The sequence below is a fragment of the Bombus flavifrons genome, chromosome 11, assembly GCF_040668555.2.
Source record: "Bombus flavifrons isolate JBK064 chromosome 11, iyBomFlav1_principal, whole genome shotgun sequence".
In the NCBI taxonomy this organism is placed as follows: Eukaryota; Metazoa; Arthropoda; class Insecta; order Hymenoptera; family Apidae; genus Bombus; species Bombus flavifrons.
This window is the reverse complement of record NC_138452.1, coordinates 12,471,246-12,486,368: the sequence shown is the minus strand read 5'-3', so window position 1 is coordinate 12,486,368 and position 15,123 is coordinate 12,471,246. Positions and strand designations below refer to the sequence as shown.

The following is a 15,123-nucleotide window of genomic DNA, read 5'->3' as shown; positions in this document are numbered from 1 at the left end:
GCGCCTCGTAAAAGTCGAAGACCGAAGGTATGTCGCGAGGCGATCCTCGATGAATGGTATCTTCCCTTTATCTTTGTACACGCCATAGAAGCTGTTTGTAGTCCGTTCTACCAGATGAGATAGTTTTCCCCGAAAAAGTCGCTATTAAGCCCCTTCAAACCGCATACCCGATGCGTGATCCTTTCCTCCTTTATTTCTCTCTCGTTTTTGTCCCTTTTCCTTGTACACCTACGTTTCCTTATTTTTCTTCTCCTTTCTCATTTTTTTCTCCTTCGTGACAGGTATCGTTCTAGTATAGATCGTTTCGTTCGAACAGGCAAAGTCGAGATCGAAGTCGTAACTCGAATGGATCGATGCACGGATGAACGATACCGTGGAAACAGATACTATGTATATCGATAGGTGTAATTTTGGACGTCTGGTTTCGTTAACAACGTATGTATTTCAGAGTGAGAAAATGCTATAGTGAAAATAGATACATGCTACGTACGATCGATAGGCGTTATCTCGGATGTCTGGTTTCGCTAACAATGTACGTACGTATTCCACGGTATTTCTATAGCGCATTATGATAATAACGTTGCAATCGAGATCGCGATGCAACTATTCGTCGGCTGACCGTGGCTGTGTCAGACGCGAAGGCTACATTGTTAAACATATATACCACCGCGTTTCATAATCTCCTTTCTGCCTTGGTTTTCATAGGATTCGATGTTCCGTATTCAAAGCGATGACAAACATTTCTTACACTTGCTTAAGATAGAAAAGTATTCGATTTCAGATACGCTACGATTTCGTACATAACGATGTACCGATCATCGAATCATCGTCCTCTTAATCGAGAAATAATCGATATTCTCGCGTCTAATTTTTACGGAGAAACCAATTCCACGTATGACAGGTCGAAACTATTGAAATTTAGAAATGTTTGTCAAAACAAGTCGGGCCTGTATGGAATATCGATTAATTCGAACTTTCGTTTTCGTCAAACTTATCTTATCGAAATTGTATCGCAATAAGCGGGAAGTAGCCGTGTTAGTTGATAAAAATAGATAGGTAGAAACTCGAATACACGTAATTACGTTGCATAGAAACTTGTTACGTACCCAGTAACGTAAAATTGCAAGAAGAGCGAAGAAATTTGCTATTCGGCATCGCCGTATCGCGTGAAGTAATATAAAAATAAAGAAAAACATCCGCCAGATATCAGCGGCTCGATAGAAGAGCGACACGGTAGAAAAAATAAATTGGCTGGAGATAAAAGCTACGAAGCGGACAATTATCGATAAGTTGACTATTTTAGCGATCGTAGTTAAAAGTTTCGATTGGATCGTTTGGTCGTCGTACTTGAGAAATTGTAACTTTATCGTTAGATAGCCGAAACGCGTAAACGTCGAGACTGTGTATGTATGTACGTATAAACATGGTTGCGGGGCCGAATAATTCTCGAAATTCCGCTTAGCCTGGTTCTGCGAAATTCCTGGAAGGCAGGATCGCTTGGGACAAAAACCGTGACCAAGGTGGCTTGTCGTTTGACGAGCTTACGACCGACTCGTGTTTACAATTGTCGCGTTCTCGCGGTTCTACGGGTATTTTCGTAATCATAATAAAAGAAAAGCGGGATAATCCGCGGATATCGCATTGGGACTGAAGGATCGACCTTGTTACTGTTTGCAGGTACGCACGGCTGACCTCGATAGGGCTTTCGCTCGTGTCTAAGGAAGAATGAAAAGGAAACGAAGGAGCCGAAGAAAACGAGAACTGGTGCGTGCCGTAGCTGATCCTGCAGCAGTCGCGCGTTTGCGAAGCGCGGCGTGAAAAAAAACCGAGAAAGAAAGAGGAGACCGAGTTTCCGTTAGCAAGACGAGGAGGGAAACTAAGTTGGGATCGGAGGGAAAGAGACGGGACAAGGGTGGAAGAGACGTCGGAAGAAAGCGCGGTGGAAGGCAGAAGAGAAGGCAAAGGAAGACCGTGTAAAATATAAGGTAAGAGAAGCAAATAGGCCGGAACGGGACGAGAGAGAAACGATCGGAGCAGGACCGGGAACCGACGACGAGCGCGCAGCGACAAGGAAGACGAGGTGGAGGAATCGTGACACGGGCGCGTGTGCAACAGGCGATTTCTGAGCGATTTATCTTGCCAGGTTTGCAGGTGTTCGCGTGCGTCCTTCGTGGCCTTGTTAACGGGCTTCCTCTTTCTCTAGCCCGCCCCGGATAGGCTTTTATCGTTCCTCTACCGGCGACCTTCCTAAAGACACACCGTGCCGTGAAATAATAGCACGGTTCAAAATAGACGGAAATCAGAGGTCAGATTCGAGAAGCGGGAAAGGAAGAGGAATAGAGAGCGAAAGAGCGATGTTGCTAATCGCAAGAGGCGAGTGACGTCTCCGTGGAATTCCAGGGAATCGGAGGAAAGCGCGGTGACGTACGAACTGGTGCGAAAGAGGAAGGATCGGAGAAAGAACGAGGGAAGAAAGGGTGAGGAGGAGGAGGGGTTGGAGGAGGAGGTGGAGGTGGTGGAGGAAGAAGAAGAGGAGGAGGAGGAAGAAGAAGAAGAAGAAGAAGAAGAAGAGGAAGAAGAGGAAGGAGAAGTTGGAGCAAAAGAGATATTACGAAAAAAGGCGAGGACAAGAAAGAAGGAATACAAGGAGAGGAGACGGAAAGAGATAGGAGAGTAAATGCAGTGAAAGAAGGAAAGGAAGGTGAGGAAGGCGGCGAAAAGAAAGAGCACAGGTAGACAGGTAGAAGGTAAGAGGGAGATAGGAGCGAAGCAAGCGAAGGAATAAGAGGCGGTATAAGGGAAGAGAAGGAGGGGAGTAGCGCGAAAGAAGAGAGGGAGAAGAAGAGGCGCGTGGTGGTCGTGATGGTGAGGTAGTGGACGAGAGCGAGCGAGCATCCAGATCTGTCGCGTGCTGCGTCGCTCTGGGATGGGACGGAATCGGGACGACACGGTACGAAGCGGAACGGGACGAAACGGGACGACGGCTACTACTACAACTACGAGGACGGGATGGGATGGATGCTGCGGGCCCGTGTGAGTAGCGAGTCGAGTCGATCCCCGCGCGCTGGTATTGGTTTCACTCTCGGCTGCTGCCGGCCCGTGTGCTGGTGTGTCGATCTCTCTACGAGAGCGAACCGAGGAGCGTGCCCGAACCGAGCCGGAGAAGAGAACCGCGCCACTCGTTCAGTAGTTTCTCGGACGCCGCACCGCCACCATCCGACCTGCCAGATAACCCCGTCGACTTTACCGGACTACCCCCGACCTCCTAATAATAACGACACGAACCACGACATCGCGCGACAAACGTTCGATCGTTCGGTTTGACGAATCGCCGACCATCCGAATCAAACAGAGCGACGATTCATCCGTTTTCATCCGTCACCAAATTTTCCAACTAACTTTGGTGTTTACCGTGATCGTCGTCGTCGTCGTCGTCGTCGTCGTCGTCGTCTTCGTCGTCGTCGTCGTCATTGTCGTGGTCGTTCGCCGCATCTCGCCGCCTCTCCCGATGTGAGTCGTGAATCGTAAGACAGAAAAATCGGCGAGTAGCGCACGCGGTGGTGGAAAATCGTGGTGGATCCTTGGAACGACGATCGGTCACGAGGGATTCGAAAGTTATCGCGACTCATGGTCGCGCGGCAACTCTCCACTGGCGGATCCACTTTGGCTTTTTCGTTTTCGTCGCTTTAAGTTCGCGTAAAGTAACCGGTGTGGCGTGGTCCAGTGTCACACGCACGGAGGTCGTTAGCTGTTTTCCTTTTACCCTCGCGTCGCTTTTTGCGCACATCGCGTTCCGTTCGATTGTTTGTCAGCAAACCGGGAAGTAGAAGAATCGCGGTGTGATAGCGGGTCTTGTCAGGTGTTTGCTCGCGGTGCGTGCGACGAACGTGCGTGCTCGTGGCGAACAACGCGACACGTATCGGTCGTGCTGTTACTCGTGTGTAGTGTGCACGAGCCAACTTTCGCGAACGTAATTATACGTTGCACCGATTCTTCGGAGTGGTGAGAAGCAGAAGAAGAAGCAGAAGAAGAAACAGAAGAAGAAGAAGGAGGAGGAGGAGGAGGCGGAGAAAGAAGAGAAGGAGTAGAAGAAGAGGAAAGGGGAGAAGAAAAAAAAAGTAGTATCTAGTAGCGATGACATTACCGGTGATATCTCATTCCTGACCGAAAGAAGAGTATTTCGCGAGAAAGAAGTACGCGCGTGATTACGACCCTTGGCGACTCCGGAAGGATACGCTCTCTCCCACGGCAGCCAGGGGGAGGGAGAGCCGTCGAGTGAAAGAGAAACGGTGATATAGAAGAAGACAGAGAAAGAGGGGGAGGAGGAGGAGGAGGAGGAGGTGGTGGTGGAGCTGTGGTAGAGAGGGAGGAAGAAAGAGAGAGAGAAACCCGTTAAGGCGGTACGAGTAACGTGTCGGTGGAAGTTCTTGCGATTGATAGAGGGACTAAGAGAGAGGGATAGAGCCAAGTCGACGAAGGTAATCGGTAGCATCAACCTGCGTGCCTCGACAAAACCGATTAAAGACGAGCGAGCAACGATCCTTTCGCCTGCTTTGTCGCTAATTCAGTGTCGTCGTTCGCCTTTTCGTTCGGTTACCGGCTGCACGACCGATCTTCAGCCAGGATCATTCGCAGTGTAACGAGTACCCTCGGCGATATCGGGTACAGGAAGCCTCGACGATCTAGTCGGTCGTTTGCATTCAGGATCCATCGCACGTCGCCTCGATGCTACCTCGTAAACCAATTCCGTGGTTCCCTATCTTCGCGAACAAGCCGTTCTGACTGGCGCGCGTCGTCGATCTTCTGGTTCGCGTGGACGAGCGACACGGATCGTCCGTCGACGAGATCGAGTCCTCGTCGATCAGTTCGCGGAGGATCGGTGTTGGCCGCGGTAGAATCGCAGCCACGGGGGTCCGCAATAATGCGAGAGTATCGGAAACGCGGTAAATGGACGATAACGGCGGGCCAGTTGCTGCTACATCTTCAGTGTTCCGAGAGAATCTTGTTCCAGCGGTGGTTGTGTCCGAGGCAAAAGTAAACCAACGAGGATGAGGTGGACTTGCATCGTGGAGCTGAATTTTCTACGCTCGTGTGACTCCCTCTACGACCCGTCGAATTGCGTGCCGTGTTTTTGATTCGATCCATCGAACGACGATAACGACCACTACGATCATAACGAACGAGCAGAAATTTCAAGACGCAAACGAATCTAGGAAAAGCAAACGAATTATCGAAAGAAAGAAAATAGCAAGAAGGGGAGGAAGAAGGAGGAAAAGAAGAAGAAGAAGAAGAAGAAGAAGAAGAAGAAGAAGAAAAAGAAGAGCGGCGAGAGAGAAGAAGGAAAAGAGAAGAAAAAAAGGGAAGGAAAGTGAAAGAGATATTAAGATAAAAGCGTGAAGAAAGTGGCGTGTAGATAAGAAGGAGGGCTCGGAAAGGAGTGTGGATGAGACCGTCATGCCCGCTGAGATCGACACGGGCGGGCCAAGGGTGCTGCACTGTGATTACCGTGCCGACTGCCCGATACCAATCGTAGCGTCAGTTTCCACCGAGTCTTCCTTGTGCGGCGAGAATAGAGTTGTCGGAACGTTGACGATCGTACGCCGACTTGCGCGGATCGACGAAAACCGATCGCTCGATAGCAAAGCCCTCGAGTCTCGTCGTTGCTTTGGTTTCTCCTTTCGTCGAACCGGCGACGCGTCGTCGTCCAGCCGTTCCGGATTCCGAGGTTTTCGACGAGCGGAGCCGCGTAATATCGCGTTCGACGATGTTTCCGATCGTCATCGGCAGCCGTCGAACGACGCGCTGTCGTGTACGATTCGACGCGAGAACGTGCATTATCGTGAAAATAGTTTCTATCCGGTGCAACCGGAATCGCGACTCGGCGATGCGATCGTCGTGGACCGGTCGCCGATCGACCAAGAGGCGATAACGGAGCCACGATCGGGACAAGACGAGTATTCGGTAGAACGCGAAACGAACCGGAGACTCGATTCGACGAGGCTTCCGGTGTCTTCGAGCAAACGCGAAAACGATACGGGTCATAGTCGACATCGGCATCGGCACCGAAGTCGCGAACGAGAAGGCGAAGAAGAAGCCAGCCGCTGCTCGAAACGTTGCGGCCTGTCAACCGCGACTCGCAATTGGCCGCGGTATCGCCTCGCGAGCCATGTCCCAATAGGGAAGTCAGCAGCGCGGTTCTCTAGTCAGTCGAACGACCCTTCGAGATCGGGCGATCGCACGAGATACGAGAAGTTCGTATCGGTGCCGAGCGCGCTCCCGTCCTTGGCCGATGAAACGTGGAAGGAAGTGGTGGACGACGCGACGAATTCCTGGAGTAGCGAGTCGCGCGTCACCAAGGTCGTGGCGAGTACCGATGGCCAGTGCCGGCAGACCGACTTTCCTTCGTTCGATCACCAGGAGTCCTTGACGAGAAGTGACCGTGGAACGAGGAAGAAGAAACGCGTGTGCTCTAACAACCGTTCAACGTACATTCAGTTAGCGTTACTGTTGTTCCTCGTCGCGTTCGGACAGTGCGGACTTCGTAAATCAAGTGTGGTTAACTACAGTGCGAAACCGAGTACAACCGGGTTGAGTGTGTTGACGATTGGTACAGTTATCAGTGCAGTGAGTGCCGCCCCGGTTGATTTAATGGGTGACGCCGGCGTGAGGGCAGAACGATCGGCCAATTTGTCGCACATCACTGGCGCTTCCAGGAAAATCCAGATGTACATCAAGAATCGGCATTTGCAGATCCTGCCAGATGGCACGGTAAACGGTTCCAACGACGATACTTCGGATTACAGTGAGTACTCTGTCTACCAGTGAATCGCATTTTTTTCTCTGTCTTTCTCTCCTTCTACCCATCTTTTTTACTTTCTCTCTTTCTTTCTTTCACTCTCTCTCTCTCTCTCTCTCTCTCTCTCTTTCTTTCTTCCTTCCTTTCTTAATATACAATCGTAAATCATCCATCGATACCGCACGCGCAGCATGCAAACTGGAAACTGGAAATGTTCGATGATCGCGCGTAGTTTTGTTGTATCATTTTATATCGTGCATCCGCATACCGCGGCTGATGCTTCGTCCAACATCGGCGTTGCTCCTTTCTTGTTGGCTTTTCCTCCTTTTATCCGTTTCCTCGGCGAAGGAAAACGGTTTTCTGAAATTGATACCGCGTTCTGGGCAGAGGCTTCATCGTAAACGCCAGTTGGTACGGTTCCAATCGTTCGTTGATTGTATCGCGAACGTTGACTTCGCCGAGGCTTCCACTCCGAGCACAAGTTGCTTCGTTATAACTTATAACACGCGGTTTAGAATTTCTTGGCATACGACGATTACGTAGTCGAAGCTTTCTTATTAACGAAATCAAACTTCTACCATGTACCTACGTACACGCTTCTTGCTATGTACATACTTTTGAAACGGATCGAACGAGCATCGACGAACGAACGCGGCCAATACGTCGATGTTTGTTTCGCGTTAGACGCGCGCCAGTTATATCCGTCGTCCGAATATTTATATTTTAAGCAACAGATAAGTGTCAGATAATCGAATCACGTACAGGTAATACACGATCGAAGTACACTTTGATAATTCCTCTTGTTTCCAAAGCGAACAACTTTCTATTAAAATTACGCGATCTATTGAAATTAGCGTAAAGCGTAAACGTAATGCGAAAAAGAAAAAAAAAAAAGAAAAAAAGGAAAAACGCAAAGAAACCGGAAAGCAATCGCGTAGCTGAGAAAGTGTTCGCCTTGCGATCCGACTCGAATCGGCGAAATTAACGAGAGAATGCGATCAGGTCTGCGACTGGGTCGAGAGAGCTGATCCAAGAATATGCGCTGCCTAGTACATGTACCTCTTCTTAAGTAGTCCACATTAACCTTTGAAACTTTGATAGTCTATCGTTGGTGACTCTAAATTCACGCTGTCCGATCGTAGTTTCTTTTTTCAAACGAGGATAAGCGCTCAACTACGTTTGAACTTCTTTCTACATCATTTAACCTTAATCTTCGTAAAACGAACAAAGTTCTTCCGTTAGACGGCCCCTCGTACTTAGCTGTTAACAATAAGGTCAATTCGACGAACGTCGAATCTGAATTTAAACATTCACTTTCCAGTTTAACGTCGCAACGTTCCGTTACGCAGTATGATATTTTTATAATTCGACCGCGAATATTTGTCAAATAAATGTATACAAATTCGCGTCTTCGTTATCACGCGACCGAATAAATGGAATTTAATTTCTTAGCATCGGAAGCATTTCCTTTCTTTCGCATCTTTTACGCCGTTTTATTTTTACGCTTTCGATGTGTATAAAAATGAATTCTACCATTAGCATAAGCGCATAAAAATTCATAGTCTGTTTATGATACGGGGAAATCAAATTAGAATTTAAGCGTGAAAGTTTCTTTCGAGAGAAATTACGTATGAAAATGAAGAGTTACGTTTGTAAGGTTTAAGTAGAAAATTGTTCAACTAACGCAGAGCTCTACTCTCTGGTAGGTATGGGAACAGAGATGTTATGGCTATGGAAAGGAAGAAACATTCTCTGTTTCTATAATATAATTCCTGGCCTTATTTCCGATAATTGTAGCGGTACTCTTTAACCAAACGCTTGCTTAACTTCTCTAACGACGCGACGCGACACGACGACACGAAAGCTGTGTACTTCTATATCCTCTCTTACGTAAGAACGCGAGAATAACGGATTTCGTGTGACGTTCGAAAATCTTTTACGCTACAATATTTTTAATGCGTTTACTCGAATACGTTAAATACAAACTCGCACGAGTAAGTATTACCATTCGAATCGTGCAAAGCAAATGTATCGTATACCCGTACCATGTATAATGTATAACGGTATGTATAATGATTTACGTATCTGATTGCTGAGAGTTATAATTACTCGAGTTACGCTTGAAGATGAATTTCCAATGGATTAGAATTCGTAGTTTTTTCTTTGTAGTTTAATGGAGTAACATTGGGCCTGAATGATTTAATTGCGATTTGTATATATCTTGCCAAAATACTTCTGGCTTGCCAATAGACACTGCACGCCGCTCGACCATCAGTGACTAACTATTCTATTTTCGACTCTCTTCCGGTGTTGTTTTTAACCCTTTTATATTTTGATTTACTTGTGCGTGTAACCGTTCTGTTGCACCACGGGGAGTGAAACAATGTTTAAAGAACAGTGATTTAGATTTTTCGGACGAATAAGTTATGCGTACTATCTCCGATATAACACACGCAAATACGTATTTGCTACGTTTCCCCGGCTTAAATGTTTCTAGATCGCGATAGACACGGAATTTATTAAATTTACTAAACCGGACGTAAATTGCCACTAACGCGGTACACGACTGGATAATTTAATTCGTAACCGATGAGACGCGATCTATCGGACTCTGGTAATTTTTACTTTCGATCAATTTTGCTTTTAGGTAATTTGGAACGTGTTGTACGTACCTGTCGATACTTGTTAACTACAATAATACAATTTTCAAACGAAGGAATAAGTAGATTGCGGATTTGTATGTATTCGTGAGAAGTTTAAACGTGCGAAAGTAGACAAAGTGCGTATAATACGCAAAAATATATGAAAGATAGTCGAAGTAAGCTTTGCGTGATAATGTTTGGAGGATGAACGAATACGTTCCGTTTCTTTATTGCAAGACTTGATAGGCTAGGATAAGATTATGAGACTGCACAAATATCCGCAGTCTATCGTTTTATAGAATTTGATCGAAGTCGAGAAATTTAAATTCCATGGAATTTCGTCAATTTTGTCACAAGAAACACGAAAAATGTAGTTAACGATAAACCGTTCATCGTAATAAAAATCTGCGATCTTGTAAAAACTGTAACTTATGGCAATGGTAAATGGCAAATATCCGTATCGTTTTTAACGATCCCTAAGGTCGGAACTTTTCTGTCGAAATTTTTCTACGAAACGACCACTGTCTATCTCAATTACGACTCGATGTAGCTTTCGTTCTTAACATTGAATTCATTCTTCGAAGCGGCACATAAACCTCATTTACTTGGAACGAATTGAATAGCGTTAGAAACGAGGTTTCACCGACCGTCAAACGCAGACTGCTAGGGTGCAACGTTTTATACATATATTTCCAGCTACCGATTAACCCGTGCGGTTCTCGCGAAAACGTCGCGTTGCGTAGCTTATTGGTCGTTAATAAATATTTACAACTGAGAAATATGTTGTCGCGTCGCATCGACGAGGACGAACGACGCCGCTCGTAAATACGGCTACTCGTTGGCCGTTTTCGGCGACCTAAGACAACGCTCTTTTCAGTGTTTCGAGCCGATTTAATCGCGAAGATTGTATCGTGAAGGTAGTCGCGTGACGTCGATCACCACGTTGATTAAGTAATAAAAAACGAAAAGAAAAATCGAACCTCATCGCGTAACATGCGCGAGCAGCAGCAGTACGAAACGAGTACAACCGCCAGGGATCATCCAAGAGAGTTTATTGCGCTCGAACCAGCGCAGCGATACGTTTCCGTTCTATTTCTAATAATCTGTCACGTGTTCTCTTTTATGCTTTAGCTTTACGTTGGGAAAGTCGCTTTTTACAGTGACTATCGCGTGACTCGCGAATGTATTCCAGCGCTTATATGGAAATTTTATTAACACTGTAACGAAATTCAAGACTCGTAATTATATCGATGAAATTCGACTGAAACGCGAACAAAAATATTTCTCCGCCGCGAAATTCGCATCTTTCAACGGACACTGTTAAGCTATATTTAACTGTAACAAGAATACCTCAACGAAAAATTAATTTCACGTCTTAGTGAGATCTTCTTCTGCTAATTGCAGCAACTTGATCGCAACAGCGGTGTTTATAACGCAGTCTACAAAGATGGATCGTTCTAATTAATATATATGTCGTTTTCCAGAACCGAAGGGAAGCGAATAGAAAATAAAAAAACGATCGTCGATAGATTGCTCGACGCTTTTTACGATTAATCGCTTTAATATAAATACGTTTCTCACACATGGGATTGCGGAAGTTCAATTATTAAGGTATTCGTTTTACGGTATAAAGATCTTGTTACTGTGCCGTCTGGGAGACGATCCTATCCGAACAAGTATAATGATATGGCGAAAAATACTCTTCGCTCGTCACTGACGGAAATGCTAATCTTGATGCTTTGACAGCGTGGTTGACCTAACGTAAACGTTAATTAATTCGACGAGTATGTATACCCTCGGATTCGAGTTACGATGCACTTTTTCCCGGAACGATATCACATGTTGATAATAGACGTATAACATTCTTATTTCCTATAATTGCGAAACATAGGCAGTAATTGTACATTTCCTCTATTTTTCTCAGCTCTGATTCATAGATGATTAATCGACGGAAATTTTCAACGTCTTCCTCTCATACGTTCCACTCTCTCAACTCGTATAATCATGATTCCTTTTCTCTTTTTTTTTTTTCTTGTCCACGAGTCACAATTTTTATTTTTAGCTCGATGATATGTCAACGCTCCTTTTCTTACGAGAATTGAATTTTTTAGCTTCGACCGACACTTTTTACGAGGATTTCACTTTCTCCCACCTTTCTTAGACGTAGCATTCGAACAGCTTTGATTTAAGAAGGTTCAAAGGTTTTCAGACATTTTAAAATCTTTTTTCAGTCATTTTCGACTCAATCGTATCTTTGTATCGTTAAGAACTGCCTCAAGTTTGAAGAGAAATCTGATAAATCGCTACCGATACACCTGATTTTTCTCTTCGATTTTTCTTTAAAAATTCGTTTAAAACGCATCTTTCTGTTTATGAAAACGAAACGCGAGCAATTCGATAGAACGATAGACGAGGCTTAAATATTAAATGACCACGCGCGTTCTCCTTAAAATCGCGCGTAACTACCGAAAGCGACAACTGGTCTATTTCGTTCTTTCATTCATAACTGTTGCTCGAACGGAGACTTTCTCGGTCACAGATACTGTGAAGCGTGGCTGGCGATCGACTTGGTACGCTGAATAAATTATATTCCGGAAGTAAACGGGGTTCGATCAAATTTTTCTGCTCACGATGTGTAACACGACCATTGAGCGCCTACCATTCAAGACGAAAGAGGGAAGAAGAAAAAAAAGGGGAAGGCAGCGGTCTGGCAATAAATCAGTCGGCGAGGGCCGGTGATAACGGAAGCTTCGAGGGGATTCAATGGCCCCGATACGTCGCTATCAGTTGGAGAGAATGCTGCGCGATTAGGCAAAGACGGAACTATCCGGAGGGATCGCGAGGTCGTGACCTACATATTGTATGTGTTGCCCATGGGCCATGAAAGAGGACGAATTTCGTGGATCGGTCGTACATCGACTAGACGTCGTTTACACGAGTCACGCGGCATATTTTATTTTTTTAGATTTCAATTTAATCTGTTTCCAAGAATTTTTCTTTGGAATTTCAGTGCATTTTATAAACGTAAAGTGAATCGATCCATTGTACGGAGGCTGGTTTTTAAAGAAGCGTCTTTGAAGAAGCATGATTTAATATAATCGCGGTACATGTACCGAAAAAAGTTTTAAAATATCGTTATATAATTCGTTTACTCGAGATTATTGTAACAGTAAACGAAATAAATGTACAGTTTAGTATCACGCTTACAATTTTGTACGCAAAGTAGATTTAGCGTATTAACAACGTAATCTCACGACACGATTAAAACTAGTAACACTTTAGAGGAAACGTAATTTCATGAATTTCATTGATTCTCATTCGCCTATTTTTTATGTCGCATAAAAATCTCTGCCATGTTATCGTTTTGTTGGCGTTTTTCCAAGCTTTCGAATCTATCTTTTCCGACTCGCACGCTGTATGCCGTAGACATAATGATACGTAATTTCGTTTATATATACGACTATTTGTATGCGCAGAAAGCTACATAATACGCACAGAGTCACATGATGCGTATTTATCGAATCTTATAAATTCCGTTGATCGCCCGTGGAATATTTGTAATCGTGTTATCTCGAAGCGTGCAACGTTCCGCTACCTAATTGAATCGTAGGTATGGCATCCTTTCGTTAATTAACTCCGAATGTCGTACTGATAAATCGGCAACGTCTTATCGCTAGCGATCGTCCTTTCGAATTGCTTAATCTCTTCGCTGCTGTATAAACGAAGATGTAATCGCTTACCGGGAAACTTTTTCTATGTTTATTAAAGAAACCGAGTAACCGACAAGCACGTACACACCTGCAAACACAGCGCGTCGTTAGAAATATTTCTTACTGCTTAGCAGCAATGTATCAGCGTACACTGAAACTTTGATCTTCTTCGTAATCGAATAAAATTTATATTAATTTATGAAATTTATTACACCTATTTTCGAACGTCTATTATTTATCATGTAAAAGTTACAATTTCGATTTACATCGGCCTCGTCAGGATCGGCTATCCTTGATAATACGTCGCTTTTAACGATAGTAACATAGCAGTACGAACTATGATATATTCAAGCTTGAAATGTAAAATAGTAATTTTTAATACGAGATTATACGATATACGCGCGTTAATTTTTTATCGGTATGATAAATAATCTGCTAAATAATTTCTTTGTCATTGCCTCTCGTAACGAAAGGATGGTTGGTTGAAATCGAGAACAACCCTCTCGCTGTTTAATCAACTAGAAATATATCGGATCCTGGCCGTGGAATTATACGAACTGCCGTGGATCGTATTAAATATGATTTACGAAAGAGCAAAATCGGGCGTGATGTATGAAGACGGTGGAGCGTAGGGTCGTGTCTTAGAAACGATAATTAATGGGAGTCGATGCGAAAGGACGTGGCGTTAAGTCAAGTTAAACTCGGTTAGTCGAACTGCATCGTGCCGTCACGACGAGACGACGAAATACCGAACGTACTACCGTCTAATCCCGTGGAATACTGAATTATGGTAGTTGAGCGCAGGAAGAGGCTGATGATGGGACGAGTGGGACGAGACGCGTACAGTGTACATTGAACGTTACGCGTTCCCGCGAGTCCATTCAATTGCTCCAGCGGCATCTTATTTTCGTCCCCTTTTCTCACAGACGCGCGTGATTTAAGCGACTTTGGAAATTAAGATAACATTGGCAGGACAGCCTCGTTGCAGCGATACGTGTACGCTGGCATTAAGCGTGATTGAGAATTTTGCGGCATGTCGTGAGCTTGTTTCGTGAGTTAATGGGTGGTCCGAGTGTGATATTTTTCTGCGGCGTTCGCATCGTACTTTATTTCTTTCCTTGTTTTTTCTTTTTTGGAAAGGGGCAACTTCTCGTTCGGTTGCGCGATGAAAACGTTCGAAAAACTCAATCTTCCTTCGAACACTCTTCGTACACTTGGAACGTTCTCGCTAACTGCGGCAGCAATTTCTTCTTTCGTCGCACACGATCGGGACTCGAAGCACGCGTGATTCGAGTGGCCGACCATGTTCAGGCGGCGCGGCGCGGAGCGCCCATAAAAAACACGCGTCGATGGGACAGGGTAAATTTTGATTTACGTACGCGGTTAGCACGCAGCCAGGATGCACGAACCGCATCGTGCAGCTTTCTCGTGCGTCCACGGACGACGGAGAACGGGAGCATATATAACGGTGATTTGTCATCGTACCAAGATTTCGCGATTTAAGAACCCACGAATTGACCCCATGCGTTCTCCACCGTCTCCAGACAGAGAGATTTAGAGGCGTAGCTCGGCGACGTTTAAACTTTAAACGGCACGGCGAACCGCGTGGAATACCGATCGCGGCTACTCGCGTCCTGCCACGTAGCCTGTCGGCCTTCGAGGATTCCTAATTAACCGTCCCGTTGCACCTTTTGCACCGCTTCCACTCCTTCCCACTCCAAATCGTTCGAGTCGTTCGAGTCGTTCGAGTCTGACCACCCGCGAACGAACCGGCCCGGAATCGCCCAAGGTTCGTTGATCGTTGCGTACCGAGGTTTTTGCGTGTCCTCGGTGACGTGGACCAAACATATACGATATAATCGTCATGGAAACGGTACATATAAGACCGTGCTTGAAGAAAGGATACCGATGGTGAAATTATCGATCTTCGGCTGATGCTTCGTAGATATAAACGAACCCTCTACTTTCGCACGAT

The 15,123-nt window shown here is 45.3% G+C and overlaps 1 protein-coding gene across 2 annotated transcripts in view; it reads left to right on the top strand.

Moving 5' to 3' along the window:
• The window catches only part of LOC138184627 (fibroblast growth factor branchless), a 214,301-nt gene that overhangs the window by 65,789 nt on the left and 133,389 nt on the right, over positions 1-15,123 (top strand). For both annotated transcript variants that reach the window (XM_069122732.1, XM_069122731.1), the window contains exon 3: positions 1,678-6,802. In XM_069122732.1, the coding sequence (XP_068978833.1) occupies positions 5,455-6,802 (1,348 nt within the window). In that variant the 5' untranslated portion in view covers positions 1,678-5,454. The remainder of the gene's footprint in view (positions 1-1,677; positions 6,803-15,123) is intronic.